The sequence below is a fragment of the Periplaneta americana genome, chromosome 6 (assembly GCF_040183065.1).
Source record: "Periplaneta americana isolate PAMFEO1 chromosome 6, P.americana_PAMFEO1_priV1, whole genome shotgun sequence".
NCBI lineage: Eukaryota > Metazoa > Arthropoda > Insecta > Blattodea > Blattidae > Periplaneta > Periplaneta americana.
Window position 1 is genome coordinate 125,886,953 of NC_091122.1, and position 21,831 is coordinate 125,908,783.

At 34.8% G+C, this 21,831-nt stretch overlaps 1 protein-coding gene across 1 annotated transcript in view; it reads left to right on the top strand.

Moving 5' to 3' along the window:
• rempA (intraflagellar transport protein rempA) overlaps nucleotides 1-21,831 on the top strand; it is a 54,273-nt gene that overhangs the window by 30,692 nt on the left and 1,750 nt on the right. Inside the window, exons 16-23 of the mRNA XM_069828889.1 lie at nucleotides 622-799; nucleotides 1,445-1,731; nucleotides 3,518-3,794; nucleotides 6,660-6,829; nucleotides 10,049-10,193; nucleotides 12,122-12,316; nucleotides 14,290-14,508; nucleotides 19,811-19,980. Coding sequence (XP_069684990.1) covers nucleotides 622-799; nucleotides 1,445-1,731; nucleotides 3,518-3,794; nucleotides 6,660-6,829; nucleotides 10,049-10,193; nucleotides 12,122-12,316; nucleotides 14,290-14,508; nucleotides 19,811-19,980 — 1,641 coding nt within the window. The remainder of the gene's footprint in view (nucleotides 1-621; nucleotides 800-1,444; nucleotides 1,732-3,517; nucleotides 3,795-6,659; nucleotides 6,830-10,048; nucleotides 10,194-12,121; nucleotides 12,317-14,289; nucleotides 14,509-19,810; nucleotides 19,981-21,831) is intronic.

A 21,831-nucleotide genomic window follows, 5' to 3' on the forward strand; every position in this document is an offset into this window, starting at 1 on the left:
TCACATGTGATGACTTGCAAAAAAAAAATATATCCATGATAATATAAGTATATTTTAATTGTTGACAGTTGGGGTATCCACAATTCAACATTATAAAACTAATTCATATAATTTTTAATAGGTTTTATCCTCATATGATAGTAAACATGTATTGTATGTGTAGCTTGTGTAGATAATACTGAGAGTATTGATATTGTAAAATGACAGATTGTATCTGATGATGTTGACATGCTCAACGAAAGCGTTCATACATCACACAACTTATTATGTAAAGGTTAACACCTAACAAAATATATAATGTAGTAAAGTCAATGACAGAAAAAATAAATTTCTAACATATAACAAGTTAAATAAAAAATACGAGTATTTAACTTCAACTCTGAACACATTCAGCACATGTCCAGACACCTTAATGATCACTTCATCAGTGGTCATGCCGTCACTTACGCTCTTTGTAAGACTATCTATGCATGGTATAAGTGAAAAGGACATGGGCGCAGGTTTCTGTGTCCCGTTCACTTCCCCTCTTATGCCCAGGGCTGTTCTAGATATTCCAATTAAATTTAAAATTTATTTCAGTATAAAATATAAACTTGGAAAAAAATTGTGATTGTATTGTAGTGAGGCAGTGTGGGAGAGCCTGGCACGGATGTGCGTGAAGACGAAACGTCTAGATGTAGCCTTTGTGTGTTTGGGACACATGAAGCATGCACGAGGTGCTATGGCCCTACGGGAAGCTATGAAGGAACCAGAGCTGGAGGCCAGGGTAGCCATGCTTGCTGTGCAGCTGGGTTTGACAGTGAGTTGTTCCTATACTATTTTCTATACACAGTTTCTTATTTTATAGCATTATAGAGATTCTACAGTGAGACTATTTTACTATTTTATACTGTAGAATACACATTACACATGCAGACACTTTTTGCAGTGAAGAGAATGTAGTACCCGATACTGGCAACCACGGTTAAGTTGGGAGCACGATCTCCCACTTAAAAACAAAATTGTATTCTCCTTCGACCAATCTCTGAATAATTGTAGTTCAGAAAAGATTGAAATCCAATTTCTGAATAATTAAAATTAAAAAAATTTGTGAGTTAAATTGCTCACCACAGTCACAATAGATAATGGATGTACTTTCCTTACTGTTGACGACAGAGCTGGACCTGCTTACACTTGTTTTGCATACACTTTAACTAATAATTCTTGATTAATTGATTGCATGTAATTAATTATTTCACTTTTTAAATTCACCAATTGTCTTTCGATTGCTTTTGTTTATGGTACATTTTACCGTATCCCAGAAGAAATAATCCGAAGAAGTTAAGTCCGGGGATTGTGGTGGCCAGAGTTTCTCAGAAATAATTCTTTCTCTAAATAATTAATCTGTTATTGATTTACTCATATTGTATGTTACCATAATGATATCCGTTTTTATGCTTTTCAGGAAGAAGCAGAGAGATTATATGCATCTTGTGGACGCTGGGATCTGCTGAATCGGATGTACCAGGCAGGCGGGGAGTGGGATCGTGCATTAAGAGTTGCAGAAGAGCAGGACCGGATCCATCTGCGTTCCACATACTTCAACTATGCCTGCCACCTGGAGGCGAGGGGTGACCTGATGGGAGCAGCTCACATGTACGAAAGAGCAGATGCCCATCGCAGCCAGGTGCCTCGCATGTTGCTTGATGACCACAGAGCCCTTGAGCAATATGTCTTAAAATCCAAAGACCCGTAAGTATCACAAAAGTGTACACCTACACCTTTCAACTGTAAAAATTTAACTTTAATATCTGGACCAGTCAGTGTAAATTAGTCACCTATTTAGCCTTAATTCAGAATGTCTTCAGGTGTTTAAAAGCTTTCTATTTTCTTTATGCAGTACTACACTACATCGTCATCATCAACATGGAATTATTAAGCCTCAGAGGCTTGTTATGGTTTCTAGTTTCTAGCCATCTCTCTTCCTCTCCCCCCTCTGGTTTTCCATGGAGTTTGGAATTGGCTAATAGGAACCAGTTTTGGCATTCTGGTGGGATTCATTCTTTCTACATATTGTTTCAATTGACCTATGTACAGTCAACTCTGGATATAGTGAACTTGGTTGTAGTGAACATTCAGCTATAGTGAACCTAAATCGTTCGTTCATTTGTTCATTCATTTATTATATTCCATAGATCTTACATGAGCAATGAAGCTTTAAGATGTTGGAAAAGTCAAAATTTTACAATTTTTACAGTTTTACAATTTAGTAATTTTCTGCAATGATGAGGTGAGGTCCGAGGATTCGCCAAACGATTACCCGGCATTTGCCTTTTGGTCCCAATCCGCATACATTAAAAAGTACATTAATATTTCTGTTTATAGTGAACCCTCACTTCGTTTATAGAGAACTTAAAATTAAAACTTATAAGAAAATATTGTAATTTTTAAATGATCAAAATGGTAATTTACGAAAACCCTTCCTCATATAAACTTCCAAAAATACAGTAAGTTTAGAATAAAATTTCAAACCTGGTTCTCGTTAAGTATATTGAAAGACAAAGAAAAGATCTCTTCAGCGTCTGCACACCTTGAAACATGTAAAAGAGAATAGTGTTACGCAGTGAAGGATAAAGGAAGAATTAGTTCTGACACCTTTAAAGGGGGTTATTAGAATAATAGGAAGAGAAAGTGTTTTCTTTTGTAATAGGGAGTAGAGTGATGACCAAATGGTTAAGTATGAGATGGATTACAGTATAATGGTTCTCAACCGTCCCTCCCACAGGGAAATTCCAAGGCTGAGTACACAGTAAGCATACCTCCCTAATTAGTGGCAAAGGGTGTAAAATCTGTCAGTGTCTACTGCCTACAAAGTTTTTAACTGTGAACATTAGGATGTCGAAGCATTTTACATTGGAAGATAAAAGCAAATATTATTACTGATATTGAACCTGGTATATCCTGAGCGAATATTAATACTGCATGTATAGTAACATCAGTGTATAAAGACAAGACCTTCGGTTTTTGTGAACCTCAGGTATACTTACTTACTTACTTACAAATGGCTTTTAAGGAACCCAGAGGTTCATTGTCGCCCTCACATAAGCTCACCATTAGTCCCTGTCTGGAGCAAGATTAATCCAGTCCCTACCATCATACCTGACCTCCCTCAAATTTATTTTAATGTTATCCTCCCATCTACGCCTTGGCCTCAGATGTTGAAACTCTAAAGATTCTTAAGAGTACTTGCTTTGTAGTTAATAAAGGTTAAAACTTTTCTGTTACTATTTTCATCAGTGATAAGAACGATCTTGAATTATATAGGATTGGTGAAATTATGGCAGGAAAATTGGGTCTTCAAAGTGGAGAGTTGGTCTAAATCTTTGCATAAAAGGGGAAAGATAGACCAAATCTTAGCACTGCCTACTAGAATCTGAAGTTTATAGGCAGAATAACAGAATAATGTATAAAAGCACTTGATTTTAGTATTTAAGAGAAAACTAAATGTGTGGTATCATATTGAGTGTTGTTGTCACAGACAACTGGTGAAGTGGTGGGGGCAGTACATGGAGAGCACTGGCAACATGGACCAGGCTGTGCAGTACTACGAAGAAGCACAGGATTACTTCTCCCTAGTGCGAGTTCTTTGCTTCCAAGAGAATCTACAACGTGCATCAGAGATCGCCAGTGCTACTGGGGATAAGGCAGCTTGCTACCATCTGGCTCGGCAGTATGAGGCCATGGGCAAGATCAGCGAAGCCGTGCACTTCTTCTCGAGGGCACAGGCTTATGGCAATGCTGTCAGAATCTGCAAGGTACATACGTGTCTGTGCTTCTTTCTCCTCCTCTCCAGCTTCTACTTTTGTTCTTTTTTCTTCTATTCTTTTTCCTCTATTTTCTTCTTCTTGTCCATCTCTTATCCTTTTCTTCTTTTCTTTTAGGTTATTTCAGTTAATCCAGACTTTCTTTAAACCAGTCAACTTATCCCCCCAATTAGTTCGGATTAACAAGGTTTTACTTACTTACTTACTGGCTTTTAAGGAACCTGCAGGTTCATTGCCACCCTCATATAAGCCCGCCATTCGTCACTATCCTGAGCAAGATTAATCCAGTCTCTACCATCATATCCCACCTCCCTCAAATCATTTTAATATTATCTTCCCATCTACGTCTCGGCCTCCCCAAAGGTCTTTTTCCCTCCGGCCTCCCAACTAACACTCTATATGCATTTCAGGATTCGCCCATACGTGCTACATGCCCTGCCCATCTCAAACATCTGGATTTAATGTTCCTAATTATGTCAAGTGAAGAATACAATGCGTCCAGCTCTGCGTTGTGTAACTTTCTCCATTCTCCTGTAACTTCATCCCTCTTAACCCCAAATATTTTCTTAAGCACCTTAATCTCAAACACCCTTAATCTCTGTTCCTCTCTCAAAGTGAGAGTCCAAGTTTCACAACTATACAGAACAAGGTTTTACTGTATGTAATTTGGCACGGTGTCGTAGGCTTCCTGTGATATAATGAATAATGAATTTGGGTGGGGGGGTTTTGGAAGAAATTTCCCCCCTGAATTCCACGATGTCCCCCCCAGAGATTTCAGACTTTCTTAACTAAAAAACATAATCTGTACAATATTATATTTCAATTTTATATGACTTTTCAGTAACTTAAGTAAATTCTGTTATATAGATTTTCAAGTACCGGTACAGCAGTTGTTTCCTTGAGGATTGTTAATCTGCCAGCTGATCTTGATGGGTTGAAACTTATGTTGTCAGCAAACAGCTGGATACATTAAGAAGATTGATTGATTGATTGATTGATTGATTGATTGATTGATTGATTGATTGATTGATTGATTGATTGATTGATTGATTGATTGATTGATTGATTGATTGATTGATTGATTGATTCTCATATGAGGCTTCCTACCGAAATGAATTATTATTCAACATATATTTATTAATGAAATAAATTGTATTATTTCATTAATAGTAGTTACAGTTAGTGGTGAGTCAGTGAATAAAACGTTTGGACGTGAAATCAAATATAAGAAACGATGAGAAACTAAATATGATTGGTTGTATTTTGATTGTACTCAGATGGTGTATTTTTTAAACTGAAATGCATTTAAAAATGACATCGAAGCTCTTCAAAAAAAAAAACGGATAGGGTATTCATATCAATGACATTTAAAAACTTTAGAAAAGCTATTGGAAAACGCATTTGTCTAATTTAATCGATGAGCAATTACTACTTATTGGCCTACTAAATTTATGCGCTGTATGGTAAAAGGGTACTTAACACCTGCAGTATGGGACAATTTTACACACAAGAATAGCTCCTATTGACCATGTTTTATATAACAATATTAACATTTTTAAGTTAATACCTGTATTAACATTTAAATATTTTAAGCAATATAAACGAATGAAAGCTCGGTTTCTTTAATTGACCACATTTTTCTATGTTTCTTTTTACATAGATTGCATTTGTTGTTGTTGTTGTTTTCTAATGCCAGGCGTTTGACAATAAAGTCATTTGACCTCTTGCACTCCAATATTTTTCAAAGATATTATCGTGGTCAGCCACTGAAGCATAGATTTTGAGGTGTTCCGAATCCATTTCTTGGTTTGAGTTGCACAATGGGCAGTTAGGGGACTGATATATTCCAATTTATGCAGGTGTTTGGCCAAACAAGAGTAAAAATGGCAAGTTGTAGCCAATTTAAGTGAACACCATATTTTAACGTTTTGGTGGCTACCATTCACACACAACCCCCAGAATTTCTGCAGGACCACACCTGCTGTTGGTCGACGGGTCCACTGGACCTAGCTGGGAGATCTTGTTGATCACCAGCTTTCCCTCCTTAACCCTTTCTAACCCAAATTAAATTTACATGCAATCCATGTTGAAACAAATAGCTGTATTAGGACCAATTCAGTGACCAAGTTACGGGAGTGGCAACATTTGAAGCAAAACTATATTGATGAAAATGTATTGAAATAGAAGTTATCCAGCAAAATTTACCTTCATATGTAACAAACAAGTATATAAATGCTATAAAGTTAATTATTGCCATATGGTATCTATAGGTAAGAAAGGGTTAAGCCACTGGAGGACGATTTTAGTGCCATAGCAGGTCAGTTCTAGGGACAGAAAAGTAGAAAGAGGAGGAAGGAAAGTGAAATGAACCCCTAGGCCTCGAATGCTCTAATGCCGTCGGGGTCGAAGAAAGTAAGAGGTCAGTCAGAGGACTGGATAGGAAAGGGTAAAGAGGGAATTAGGTATTGAATAGAGGAAAATTATACCAAATTCAGTCATTAACTCATCAAGCTGACCAGTGCTAATTGATGAGTAGTCCCTCCCTTTAGTTCAGCTTGTAAAATTATGCTTACTAACAGCTGCATCACGGGAAGGTAGGGATGGGACATTGGGTATTTGTCCAGGTTGGTTCCTTAAAGCCTTCAATGGGAAGGATTAATGGCTCTCCTCCCTGTATCCGACAGATACCCTTTTGCAGCCAGATTGCATTTGTTGTTGTTAGCTAAGTTCTGATTTATTGTTTGTTTTGCTGTAGGTTTCACGTTCTCCCTCCCCACCACTCTCCCCCCAGTATAGTATAAATCCCCAATGGGAGAAAGGTCTGTATTCAACACTGGACATAATTCTTTGTGACAGGAGCAAGGCATGGAGGATCAGTTGTGGAATCTGGCCGTGTTGGCAGGCCCCAGAGAGAAGCTTGAAGCAGCTCAGTACTTCGAATTCTGCGACAAGCCTGTGCCTGAGAAAGCTGTCCTGCTGTACCACCGTGCTGGCATGCTCCACAAAGCTCTGGATCTGGCATTTAAGTACGTGTCTTTAACTTGTTTGCAATTAATGCTTGGTTTAGTATGATTTAAGATTTAACTTATCTTATGTCCCTTAACTTGACTTTTATTTTATCGACTCTCAAAAAGAACTATTGATAGATTCCAGTACAATCCTTAAATACAGTAAAACCTCGCTTATTATGCTATCCCGTGTAATACGCTTTTTTTTGTCTGGTTCCTGCACATTTCATATATAACGCCTTTATAAAATACCCCGTTTGTTGTGCTCAAGTCCCGCATAATATACTATTTTTGTGGAATATTTTCGATGTAATTTTCAGCAATGTACTGTAACAGCAATGAAACATCTTAGTCACTGAATTAACTGGTGCCATTAACCTGAAAAGTATTGATATTCGACCCTTTACCTGCACATTTAAACCTTCATACTTTATACCTTAGTATACCCCACCCTCTTGTTACGCTCTCTTATTCGACTCTTTACCTGCACGCTTGAAGCCTACATACAGTTACAATACCTCACCCTCTTCCTAACCCCCTCTCTCAAACAGCATTCCTCATTCGGCCATAATAAAATTCTAGAAATTTTTGCTGGGCAGTTTGTTGTCCTTTAGTGTATTGAAGTGTCTGTGAATGTGATTACAATGAGTGTTAAACGAAAAGCGCTTTCTGTGTCGGAAAAATTGGAAATCTTACGAAAGTATGATGAGAACAGTACTCTTACTCAGAAACAACTCTCTGATGCATTAGGAATCCCATCATCGACATTAAGAACGATAATAAAAACTCGCGACTCAATCACTACAGTTGCGACGTCGTTGGGAGGATATAATCGCAGGAAACTGAAGTTTGATAAACATGAGGACTTGGAGAACACGCACATGGCAAACAACTATAAATGACTTTTTTTCCGAAAGAAATAAGTACAGTACATATTGTAAATGTCTTTGACGTACAGTACAGTAATTACATAATGGAGTAATACTATATTACCTTTCATGAATCATGTATTTCAATAAAGAAAAATGCTAATAGATACTATATATGTCAAAATTAGTATACCCGCCTAATACATGGTTTACACCCGGTCCCTTGAACAGCGTCTTATCGGGGTTTTACTGTAGCTTTATTCTCTTAATGTATTCTTTCCTACTCATCTCATTTCAGAGGTGACCAATGGCTAGAGGTATAACATTATATCATTAATTTTTTGCAACTAGCAATTATCTTAATTTAAAAATATACAATCAAACTATTATAAACAGCTGGTGCCTGTCTTTAACCCCGCCTGGGAGCAATATCCATGTCCATGTCCATGTCAGAGAATATCATTTATACTCTCTGATCCACGTGCTCTGTAGCAGACGAAAGCAGAGATCAATACTCCGCATGCACAGTTCACAGTATGTTCGATTCCACAAAAACGAACTCCCTGAAGAACGAGACAAAATCTGAAAAATTTATTCACATTGAATTTAAAAAAAAAAATTACACATTCTTTGAAATCACTTGTGTTTAGCTGAAAATACAACTTACCGCAGTAGTATCTATTTATAGCTTTAATTCGCAATAATGAAACTGACTTCAAAGGATTTCGATAAAATCATGATGAAATATAAAAATTAAAAAAAAGAAAAACTAAAATTTCAATAGCTCCATCTCTTATCAAGTTTATATCAAGTTTCTATAATTATCAATCTTGATCACTTAACAATCAAATATACAAAAGAAAAAAGTTACATAGTATAACTGTTTTAAATATATTTATATAACATTTGCTATGAATTTATTACAAACACGAACGTTTTCGCCCTCTTGGGGCATCATCAGGCAGTACATAACAATATCAAATGTTTTAAAAATCAAATGTAATATGTTGTGAAAAATGTGTGCACAAATGCAATGAAGACTGGATATGATACTTTCAATCATGTTAAAATTACTGTGTTATGTATAACAACCATTGCCTTCTAAAATTGTCGATAAAACATGATGTATTAAAATAAGTTAAAATTCTTAATGTTGTATTGGTGTGAACACAATTGTTTTACAAATACCATAAATTATCAGTATTAAAGTCTGTACACGTGAATCTAATCTAACATATTACTGAATGTAAAATCCAACTTTCAAACATGATCAAATATTGATATTATTTTATGAAGATTTGATGACGATGTTACATGACTGGTAATCTCGTAAAACCTCCATATGCTCGATTTTTGAGATATAATAAAGATGAGGACTGTGGTATGTTGTTGACTCGCATGTGTTGTTCTCAAGTTGTTGCAACAAGAGTCATCTTTCAGAAACCTGGGTGGAAATACACACATACACGCGTGCGCGCGTGCGCACACACACACACACACACACACACACACACACACACACACACACACGCACACCAAACCATTGCATTTAACATCCAGCGTAGTTAATAAGTTAATATTTCTTGGTAACAGGTCCAAACAGATAGATTCCCCTTTCTTTATTTCTCCTGATGATGGAGCTGATGAATGGCCCTGAAACGTTGGATGTTTCTGCACCTATGACAGTGCAAAAACCCAAAAGTCTCGCACCACATTAAACATTAAACATAAATGAAGGGTACACGGGAATAACGATCAAGGTCCATGTTAGAAAGTTCCGAGAAAAACGAATTTTAAAGTTTAAGGACTTCATACTTTGTTATGTGTGTATTTAATAGAAATTAACGTAGTGGAATGTCAAGAACGATTATTTCTTATTATTAGCTAGACCACATGATAGTACTTCCTTTCCACTATAAGATGGCATTATTAACTCAATTTCGATTTTTGATGGACCTTGATCATTTTTCCCGTGTACCCATCAAATGTGTATAACATTTAGCCATTTTTTCATATTGTATGGGATATGTGTATTAAGTATTCCATTTCAGAATAGAGGCACCTAAGACAGAATTCATTATTTCGATGATAGCATGATAACTAGCAGAATTAAATTTTTTTATGGGTTAGATTATATTATCTGTAGTCCACTCTGAGAAACAATTTCTTTCCTCGCCATTAATGAATAATATGAGATCTTTGGCTTTATATTTTTTCGATGTTCCACATATTTTCATCTATTTTTGCACAACAAATTTTCTTTCTGTGTATTCTATAGCATTGTTTTCACACTATTGTAACAAAAAAATTATTACTGTACAGTACATGTTATTGTGAAGCATTAAGGCTAACACCTTTGTTGTTTCAGGACGCAACAGTTCACTGCCCTTCAGTTTATTGCAGTCGAGCTCAATTCGACATCAGACCCTGCTCTTGTGCAGAAGTGTGCACATTTCTTCGTGGAGAATGGTCAGTATGACAAGGCTGTTGATTTACTTGCAGTAGGGAAACAGGTAAGTAACTGACAGATTCCTTTCTCTAAATGTGTAAGTTGGTGAATACAACAGTGAATTTGACAGAACTTCTTCTTTCAAATATTGCTGGATTTGTTATTTGTATTTATTACAGTCTTTATTAAACATATAAATAAAATACTGGAGAGCAATGGCTTTGTTGCCAAATATCTAGGCATTTGAGGTTATGGAATGCACTTCACTACACTTTGCAACCCCATAACTTATAAATGTAAATCAGTAGCATTGAGTGCATATAATTAATAATTATCAGTAATTATTTTAACTTAGGCAAGGTAACTCAAAATCTCTGTTATGGCAAGGGCCTGGGGATGTGTAAGTATTGTCTGTTCTACAAATTATTAATCTGTTGCATAACAAACAGGCTACATTATTTGGCTCATCATTTTCTATAAAAATGTATATTTCATATTTGCATTGAATTTTAACTTAGTCTACAAATTTCTAAGGTCTGTTGCAGTGCGTCGTAATGTACGAGGGTCATTTCATAAGTCATGGCAACTTCCGAATAACCGAAAATGTGGTTAGTTCAATATATACATTTGAAAACCTGTTGTACACTGTAGGGATGCCACCGCCAGATTGCGTCTGTGTGCATTAGTGGCTAGTTGGCAACACATGCGAAAGTTAGTATGCTAGAGGCTGTGCTGTAAGTAAAGTTGAACAGCAGTCATATGTGAAAATTGCAGTTCTTCATGGCAGAAATGCTCGTCAGTGTCATTCTGAGCTACGAGAAGCATTGGGTGATAGTGCATTGGAACGTCCTCCCTACTCCCCTGATCTCAATCCATGTGACTTTGATCTCATTCCTCAATTGAAGACATCTTAACAGCGTTTCGACGAGAGTTTGTGCACATAGACGAATCACACACAATCGGTGGTATTCAACGTCTGCATCATCATTGGCAAAAATGTGTGGAAGGCTTGGGGGATTATTTTGAAGGGTGTTAGCTGTGAATAATGTACTTTGTTTCCTTTTGCACATAATAAAACAATGATTTCTATTTATGCATCTTTCAATTTTCCTTACCCATTGTCTCCTGTACTTGGACCCAATTTGGTACTAGCATTGCGAAGCACATTCCAGTGACCTTCAATTGCCTGTAGTGAATTTCTGTTATTGCAGTTTCATTGGTTGATATAATATAGTTGTCATGGCTTATGAAATGACCATGTATATGTAATTATTATACTTTATATTATGCAGATGTCCAAGATTATTTGCAGTCTTTCCCATCTCCTTCGCACATGTCTCATCCCCCTCAAACTATCTGCTAAGTAGCGTGACATATGGGGCGCCCATTATCAGTAGCTGATATCGAAACCAAAATGCTTGAGTTTGACATATCTGTATTAAGATTTCGATGAAGCTGATTTCTTGAGTGTAGGTAAAATCCTTTTTTAGGTTGTTTCTGAGGAGACTATATTGAGCATTCTAATAGCAGGGTTATTTGTAAATCGAGCTTTCAGGTATAACTCCCTGTAAAGTTGATTTGAATAATTTCGAGGGAAAAATTGTTCTGGGCCCGGGCATCGAACCCATCACTGTTCGTTAATAGAAAACCACAATTCAAGTCACACTGAGTTTGTGTGCACTCAATGTTGGTTGCTTGACGGTTGTCAGCCTACTTTGAGGTCTGTGGATATAGAGAAAAAAGTTGGATCGGTGTCTGGTAGAGTTCCTGGGTAGCTCAGTTGGTAGAGCATTGGTATATTTAACCAAAGATCCCGGGTTCAATGCCCGGTCCCGGAACAGTTTTTCCCTCGAAATTATTCAGCAGGGTTATTTGTTTGTGAGCTTTAGTTTTAGTTTAACAAATCCTGCAAAGTGAACTGTTTGTTATGTGAAGTCCTTTGATAGCGTTTAGTACCCATGAATTACAAAAATCACTGTTATTTGCTTACAGTATGTGGAGGCTCTGTCATTGTGTGTTGAACATAACATACCTGTAACAGAGGACTTGGCTGAGAAGTTAACAATGAACAAAGGAGAAGGGGACGAAGCCACCAGAGTACGCATTTTGGAAAAAGTAGCAGAGAGTGCATTAGTACAAGGAAATTACCATTTGGCTACCAAGAAATATACACAAGCTGGTAACAAGGTAAATTCATGTTTCCGTCATTACTGTCAGTTATAGGGTTCATTATTATCATCAGGCAGCACATTTTCGTTCCCAAACAAGTTAGGAAAGTTATCAGTTAGTATATCCTGAAGTTTCAGGGTTCAAACTATAACCCTAAATGCTTGTATCAGGATGCTATGAAAGATAAAACCTAGTTCAGTACATAATAATAATAATAATAATAATAATAATAATAATAATAATAATAATAATAATAATAATAATAATAATAATAATTGTAAGTGGAATTGCTACAAAATTGAAATGGTCTGGCCAGCTACTTTTTAACCACATAAATGCACTAACACTGCGAAACTAGCACTCTACAAAATATTAGTGCCACATTTGACAGGAAATATAATTAGATCGAGGATAGTGCTGAACTAGTATGTATTATAGAACATAATAATAAACATGATACACATTAAGAGTCTTATTAATAAAAACTCTATATACAGATGTTTAACTGTCTTATACTTATACAATGAGTAGCTCATTTATATGTCGTGTGTAAATTCCTTACTAATAATCACTACATACGTCGCGTATAACAGTACAACTGTTACACAGCTACGTCATAGTTTCGTCATTACTTCGTTACGAAAGATAATAGAATATCTGAGGTTCTCTATTGCATCCGGTAGAGCGCTCTAGTGTGGCATGTTAAGTATCGATAGTACAACTGGCTCTAATCGATTACCATACTATATTTTGGTCAAAGAGTACAAGCTACAGTAATATTGTTCTAATAATTCTGTGCTCTTTGGTTTGTTCTTCTTTGGTTACTAGGCAACCATCATCAGAAAATGACAGTCGATACGAACAGCTGTTACAGGGGTGGCCATTTTTTCTCTATATACAACACTTAAACAAGGGGTTTCGTGTATATAACTACTGCAAAGCAAATCCCATTGTATAGTTACAGGCTGTTTATACGTCCATCGCTTCTGCATGGTTTATTAGTAAAGTTTTCTGTCTCAACTCTGCATAAGTCTAGTATAAAAACTATACACAGTTTATTAGTAAGACTGTAACTGTATATACTCTATAAATACAATATATACAATTAATTAATTTAACAAACTCAGCTCCGTTACGGTGAACAAAAATATATATTCTGAGATTATGAAATTCATATCTTTTACCATAGCTGTCAGTTAATATTTGCTTAAGCTAAGAAAATGTTCTTCCTAGTCACAAGACACAGAGAGACAAGATCATATGACTGCGTGAAGTTCATCGCAAGGAGACTGTCTGATAGCAGCAGTGTACTGCGCATGTGTTAGTAGTGGCTATGATTACATGCTTTCACAATCTATGAATACTATTGTTGTGTAGTGCACATTATCGATAATGGAGCTCGATGCGGATAAATTAGTTCTTTTAGTACAGGAAAGACACGTTCTGTACAATCTTTGAAACAATATCACGACAATAATATGGTTTCTAAAAAATATGTGAGAAATTGCAATGAGATGAAAGCACCATGTGGATAATTAATAAGTAATAATAATTTGTAGTGAGCCTAATTCTCTGCTCTATACTATCACTCATTATTGATTTAATATATTAGTTTTCTTTATTGTGAGTCGTGAAGTAATCATAAACATAGAAAATGACGTTTGTGTACTATATTAGTAGTATTTAATTTTAAGACTCTTTCAATTGTACAGATTTTTAGTTGTATTAAGCTTCCTTAGGAAATAATAACCAAATACAATAGAAATTTTCATATAGACAGTCCTCTTTCATTGACGCCATTTTCTAGCCTAAGCCAATTTTCCAAACCCACACAGCCCGCAAATCAATTGTCGCCAGCAGACAGTTTTAAGCTGTCGCAAGGCATTGTAAAGCAAAACGTCGTGTCTGATTCTGTGTGCATCCAGCCTTAGCCTACAGTTGTCAAATTACAAATATGTGCGTCTTATTTTGAAATTTTTTCTTGGACACAGGTGGCAGCAATGAAAGCATTACTGAAATCAGGAGATACAGAGAAGATTATCTTCTTTGCCAATGTATCACGTCAGCATGAAATTTATGTGATGGCTGCTAACTACCTCCAGTCACTGGATTGGCAGAACCAGCCTGAAATTCTGAAGAACATTGTCGCCTTTTACAGCAAAGGACGAGCACCAGCCCTGCTGGCCAACTTCTATGTGGCCTGTGCTCAGGTGAGCTTCGTATTAATTCTTTGTAGCTCGTCATAAGTATATTACACTAGCAAAAAATTATTGATTTAAAGAAAATCCATTGTTACAACTTCATCACCTTTACAATTACTGTATTTCATTGTATACTAACATTTCACTGGTGTGTACTGCGCTTTCCATGTATGAAATCTTGTAGATTCTAGGTAAAATTTTACAGTAAAGAATATATTGAGATAGATTTTACATTACTCCTAATTCGATTTGCCAACATTTCAAGCCTTTGTTGCCTGGACCATGTGTTTGTCCAACACAAGTTACAGAGTCAGAGTGGATGCGGATTTCAATCGAGGTCCCATGACTTACAAGTCCAATATTCATTCATTCATTCATTCATTTATTTTATTCCATAGATCTTACATGAGCAATGAAGCTTTAAGATGTGGAACATGTCAACATTTTACAATATTACAATTACAATTTTTACAAATTTTTATAGTTTTACAATTTAGTAATTTTCTACAATTTTTACAATTTTGTACAATTTTTTTACATTTTGGCGAGATGTAGTGAGATGAGATGAGGTCCGAGGATTCGCCAAAATATTACCCGGCATTTGCCTTTTCGGTGGGGGAAACCTCGGAAAAAACCAACCAGGTAATCAAATCAAAGGGGGTAATCAAATCAAAGGGGTTGATGCCAAGGACTCGCCATAGACCATCCGGCTTCAGTCCCACGGCTGGGGAAAACCTCCGAAGAAATCAAAGTCCAAAGGGGGATCCAACCCAAGCCCGAACGCAGCTCCGGATCAGCGGCCCGGTGAGTCTGCCGGCTGAGCTACATCGATGGCTCTACTAAAAGTATACAATACATAGCCAATCAGATTATTAAATTTACAAACGCAAACAATCATTCATAAGTTGAGCTATATTATAATACAAAACAATTTAATTAAATTTAAGGCATAAACAATTCAACCAGTTGTGATATACAGAAATTGATAATACATATCATGCAAACTACTTCAAATTACAAACACAAACAATATCAGTAGAGCTATATAGATTACTATTCAATTTAAAGCATATACAATTCATCGGCCAAAACTATACAAATATATACAATACAAAGTAGCATACTTTCATTAAGCTATACAAATTTGTGCAATTAATATCAAGTAGATTAATTCAATTTATAATCATAAACAATTTTATCAGTTGAGCTATACATATTACCATTCAATTTACAGTAGGTCTATATACAATTTATCAGTAGAGCTACACAGACTAGTAATCATTTTAAGAACATATACAATTCATCAGCCAAACTATACAAACATATACAATCAAATTAGTTCAATTTACAAACTTATTTTCGTTAAGCTATACAATTCATATGAAGTAGATTAATTCAATTTATAAGCTTAAACAATTCATCAGTTGACCTATACAGTATACTATTCAATTTACAGTACATACAATTCATCAGTTATGCTAAACAAAAAATACAATACATAGTAAACAGATTAAGTCAATATAAAAACATATTTTAGTTGAGCTATATAAAATTGTACATGTCATTTAAGTAGAATAATTCAATTCACAAGCATAAAAAATTCATCAATTGTGTAGAAGGTATGAGTATGTAGAAATTTGGTTAATTCTTTTCTGAACCTTTTCTCGTTGTTCTTCAAATCTTTAAGATAATTAGGCAGTGCAATTGAAGACTGTTATACATGAATAGCGAACTCCTTTTTTAAAACAGCTTAGACTAACAGAGGGTAGATGAAGATCTGATTTATGTCTTGTATTAAAATGATGAATGTCTTGATTAGTACTGAATTTATCTTGGTTCTTAATATACAGCATCATTAGGGAAAGAATGTATTCACAAGGTAAAGTCAAGATTTCTAAGTTTCGGAAAATATTTTTACATGAGGTCCTTTTATGCACACCGGCCATTATTCTTATAGCTTTCTTTTGTAAAACAAAAACGTGTTTAGCTTCAGACGAGTTACCCCAGAATATTAATCCATATTTCATTACAGAGTGAAAATATGCAAAGTATGACATTTTAAGTAAGTTTATATCACCAATAGTAGATAAGGATCTTAATGCATAACAGGCAGAGCTCAATTTACGAGTAATACATTCTATATGCGTTTTCCAGTTCAAGTGATTATCCAATTCTAAACCAAGAAACTTTGTGCTTATAGATTCTTTGAGATGAGTTCCATTTAATCGAATACTGTAGGAAACCTGAGCACTATTGTGTGTACTAAATTTGACTGCACTGGTTTTATCAACATTAAGTGCTAGTTTATTTGCATGGAACCATTCATTCATTAGATTCAGCACTGTATTAGAAGTGTTTATAAAATGATCGTATTGTTTGCTTGAAATAATTACACTTGTATCATCTGCAAATAAAATTACATGGGATGAATTGTTTATGGTCAAGGCTAAATCATTAATATAAACTAGAAACAACAATGGACCTAAAATTGACCCCTGCGGAACCCCATGTTTAATATTTCTAAATTCTGAATAAGTAACTTTATGACTATTTGGTACATTTATTTCTAATTTTTGTTTTCTATTTGATAAGTACGATGTAAACCAACCCAACATCTCATCTTTAATACCATAAAACTTCAATTTTTTTACTAATATACTATGGTCTACACAATCAAATGCTTTAGCCAAGTCACAAAAAATCCCACCTACATGTAGTTTCGAATTTAATGAATTTAGTATTTCATCCACCAAACTAAAAGCAGCATTCTCTGTCGATTTTTGTTTTCTAAATCCAAACTGTTCTAAAACTAATATATTGTTGGACTCCAGGTAATGATATAATCTATTATACATAACTTTCTCAAACACTTTTGAAAATGTTGTTAATAATGATATGGGTCTGTAATTAGCAATAGTACATTTATCTCCCTTTTTGTATATTGGTTTTACTATTGAATATTTGAATCTTTCTGGAAAAATACCACATTGCATTGACAAATTGCATAGATAGCTTAACGGAGGGGATAATATTTCAGAACAAGCTTTCAGAACTTTACTTGGAATTTCATCATATCCAGAGGAATATTTTGTTTTTAGTTGTTTTATCACATGCATGATTTCTGCTGCGGTAGTGGGAATAAATTTGAGACCTAAAAACTCAGTGTTAAATGCATCAGTTAGGTAACCAAGTGCAGCATCTTCTGCACAATCTTGAATGTTTAAGTTCTGAATAATATTTATATAGAAGTCGTTACTTAAAATGATTTGCAATTGATTTTGGGTTATCTATTTTACTATCATTGATTTTAATGCAAGTAATATTTTCACTCTTTGAATATCGATTAGTTTCATTTTTAATAATATCCCAAATAGTTTTAATCTTATTATCTGAATTTTGTATTTTTTCATTCAGATACATTTTCTTTGCATCTTTTATAACTTTTGTCAAAGTTTTACAATAATTCTTGTAGTAATTAAGAACATGAGGATCATCACTATTCCTACTCATTAAATATAGATTCCTTTTTCTAGCACATGATATTTTAATTCCCTGAGTTATCCACGTGTTTTTACTTTTACATTTTTTCACCACCTTGACTGGAAAACATTCATTGAAATAATTCGTAAATGTAGTGAAAAATGCATTAAATTTAGTATTAATATCAATGGTATCGGTATTATATACATTTTCCCAAGATTCATTTTGTAGACATGTATTTAAATGATGAAGAGATTCAGCATTTATAATCCTTTTTTTTATCTTTAGATTAATACTTTGGAATTTTTCACTCATATTGAAAACACTTCGAATTTGTGCATCGTGATCAGACAGGCCATTGACTAATGGTACTGTTGAATAGGAATTCAATCTACTTTTATCTATAAATATATTATCAATGGCAGTACTACTTCCAGCTTGTGTTCTGGTTGGAAAACTTACTGTGTGACTAAGATTATAAGTTTCAAGAAGTGAGTTTAATTTTCTTTTACGTGAGCTTTCTGATAGATAATCTATGTTTATGTCACCACAGATTACAAATTCGGTATGTGGTTTATAAAGTCTTTTCAATAATGAATCTAAGTTAGTTGTAAATTTCTTATAATCTCCCATTGGCGCCCTATAAACACATAAGATAATTAAATTTGATATCTCATAACCAATTTGTATTCCACAGATTTCAATATCTTGTTCAAGGCAAAAATCAGATATATCAATTTTACTAAATAATAGATCCTCTCTGATAAAAATACAGGCACCCCCTTTTTGGAAGACATGTCTACAGAAATGAGAACCTAATACATATCCATGTAAAGACAGTTGTAGTATTTCCTGTTGCTTCATATGATGTTCAGTTATACACAATATCTGAGGTTTATGCTTTTGAGTTGCTAAAGAAGTGATCAGTTCATCAGTTTTTTGTTTTAATCCCCTAATATTTTGATGAAAAATAGTGAAGTTACTGTGTTCATTACTAGAAACATCAGAGCATTTACAATTTAGTTGAACTTGTTTCAAACACCTTACTGGTGGGAGGTTTAACCTAAAAAAGGAGAAGCCCTAGCATTAACTAACACAGGAATATTACAACTGCAAACCTGAACCACGGTTAAACTTTAGCCTTATCCTAACTTTCATAATCCAACTCGATTCTTCTTATCTTGGTAACAAAGATATCAGTGACATCTTCAAAGAATGTTTTTTTGGGAATCGGTTATCTTAAATTGCGATCTAGAAGATCTAATGCACTTAGGTTGCTAACTTTTCAAAATGAAAAAAGGAAGATTTTTATCGACATTTTTTAGTGATTCTTGCTTTCTTAATTTCTATTAAAAATTACTTATTAAAAGATTACACGCACAACCATTGTACACACATTCACATTTTTTTGTCTTAGTATCTAATTTTTAACGACACTTTAATGTTTTGAAACTGATTTAGCTTCATTTAGCAATTTACTGTCATTTTAATACGTTAAAAAACTCCTTGCAGGGCATGTCAAATGAAACTCCAACCCAGACCGCCTGCATAACAGGCCATTCGCCTTTTGCTTCTTATTCATCATTTTTCTTTCCTGTCACTTTTCTCTTTCTCCTCCCCTTCCCCTCCTCATGTCTTCTTCTCTTCTCTTTTTCTCCTTTTTATTTTTTTCCCCCTCGTATTTCTCTTTCTTCCATTCCTTCCCTTTTTCCTTATTTCTCTCCACCTCATCCTTTTTCTTCTTCTCTCCCTCCCCTTCATTCTTTTTTTTTCCCCTTCTTTTCCTTTCCTACTTGAGCCACACAACTAGTAGTGTTATTGTTGATTGTAGGTGGAAGTGGATGTATACCAGAACTACGAGAAAGCTCTGGGTGCCCTTGGAGAAGCCAGTCGTTGCATGGCCAAGGTGACGTCGCCACGAGACCCTGTGCAGCATCAGAGGATCTTGGATACACTCAACACCCGCATGACCCTAGTCAAGAGATTTGTTGACATTCGAAGGTTGGTGTTGTAGGCAGTGCCAAGATCGCTTGGTTCTCATAAAAACAAAAATGTGATCTTAACTTGTGTACAAAAATTAGTAAGAATAGTCGTAGCATTGGGTGAAGTCACGCTTAATCAGTCTTGACTTGTATTTAGATTATTGTGCTCAGCTCTATGAGGCCTTTACAAGGTTGACTCACATTGCAGTTAAACTCACTGTAGTAGGAAAGATTGAATTTATGACTTATTCTATAGAGAAAAAAGTAGTTTTGAGTAAGGTAATGAGCAGGAGAGTCGAGATATATTTACATCTAGTGTCTCCTAATAAAATAAGCAGTTACTATGTTGATATTCTATATCAGTGGTCATCAACTGTGCAACTCCCTAGCTCACTTGCTTGCCTCAAACAACCAAGAGTGTGGTAACGGAGCAGGGGTTCCATGCAGTGCTGGTGTCTCTGTTTTTTAATGAGCAAGACATTGGACAGGATTTGAATAAATCATGAATTAAATAAATGAACATTAACCTTATTATTGTATTAGAATATTTATATATTATATATGCAAACAGAGTAAGACATTAAATACCGGCAGCACAATTGTTACATATTACTGACACAATTTCAATTGTACTTAATATTCAAATTAATAAAAAAAAATCTTGTATATATTTCCAAATTAAACACTGATTGCCACTTTATAAATGAAAAGTCCACCATCAAGAAATCCAGTTTCGGAATCTATACCTGCTATTATAATTAGAGAGTGGAATTTAGGCAAAAACCTATTTTTTTCCTTGATACATACAGGCTTGAGATTTAATATTTACATTTTTCATGGAAATATAATTATAAATAAAGGGGTTTTATAGTGCCTAAAATGCCTATTTCGACGTTAGTGCCTATTTTTAGGTTTTTTAAATTTTTGCATCATTTTTCATAACTGTTTACAGTTTTTCTTAACATCCTGTACCGTTTACATTCCATGATGGATAACAACTCCTTCCTAGCAGTGAACAACACAATAGAGAAGTACCTCGAGGCCACTCCTCCTCATTCTTACAATCTTTCAATCCTAAAATTCCAACTTTCAGTCAGCTTGGGTAGCGTAGTCGGTATAGCTCTGGCTTTCTGTGCTCGAGGTTGTGGGTTCGAGCCCGGCTCAGGGCAATGGAATTTAAGTGTGCTTAAATGCGACAGGCTCATGTCAGTAGATTTACTGGCATGTAAGAGAACTCATGTGGGACAAATTATTATTATTATTATTATTATTATTATTATTATTATTATTATTATTATTATTATTATTATTATTATTATATCTTCCTCTGTCTGTCAGCAATTTAACACAAACTCGCTGGGTTGTACCCGAATAAGCATTCTCTTACATTCCAAGACAGATAACAACCCCTTCTTTTTTCTCACCATTTGTAAGTACAGCAGTGAGCGACACAATAGTCAGAATAGGTGCTGATCATCTACTGTGAAGCAAACTATTGAAATGTGATTGGTGAATGAAAAACACTAACTTAAAGACAGAATGTCTTCAGTTTGTGTATGCATGTGTACCCTTGTAAAATGTGAAATGTGTAGAAGTTTCTTTTAATCCAAGAATTTTTTATTAAATAAATGTTGACTCTTATATTAGTAACATTCTTTAACAAACAACAAAGTCTATTTTTTTATTTTATAGAGCCTAAATAAAGAAGTTTAAGAGCCTATTTTAGGCACCTAAAATGCCACTTTTAGGGCCAAAATCTCTAATTATAAGCCTTTTTGAACTTGTTTCCTTCTAACATCTTTTCCTTTCTGCCGCCATTTTTTGGAAAGTCAAATCGATGTGTATCCAAGACTCATATAGATAAAGTATT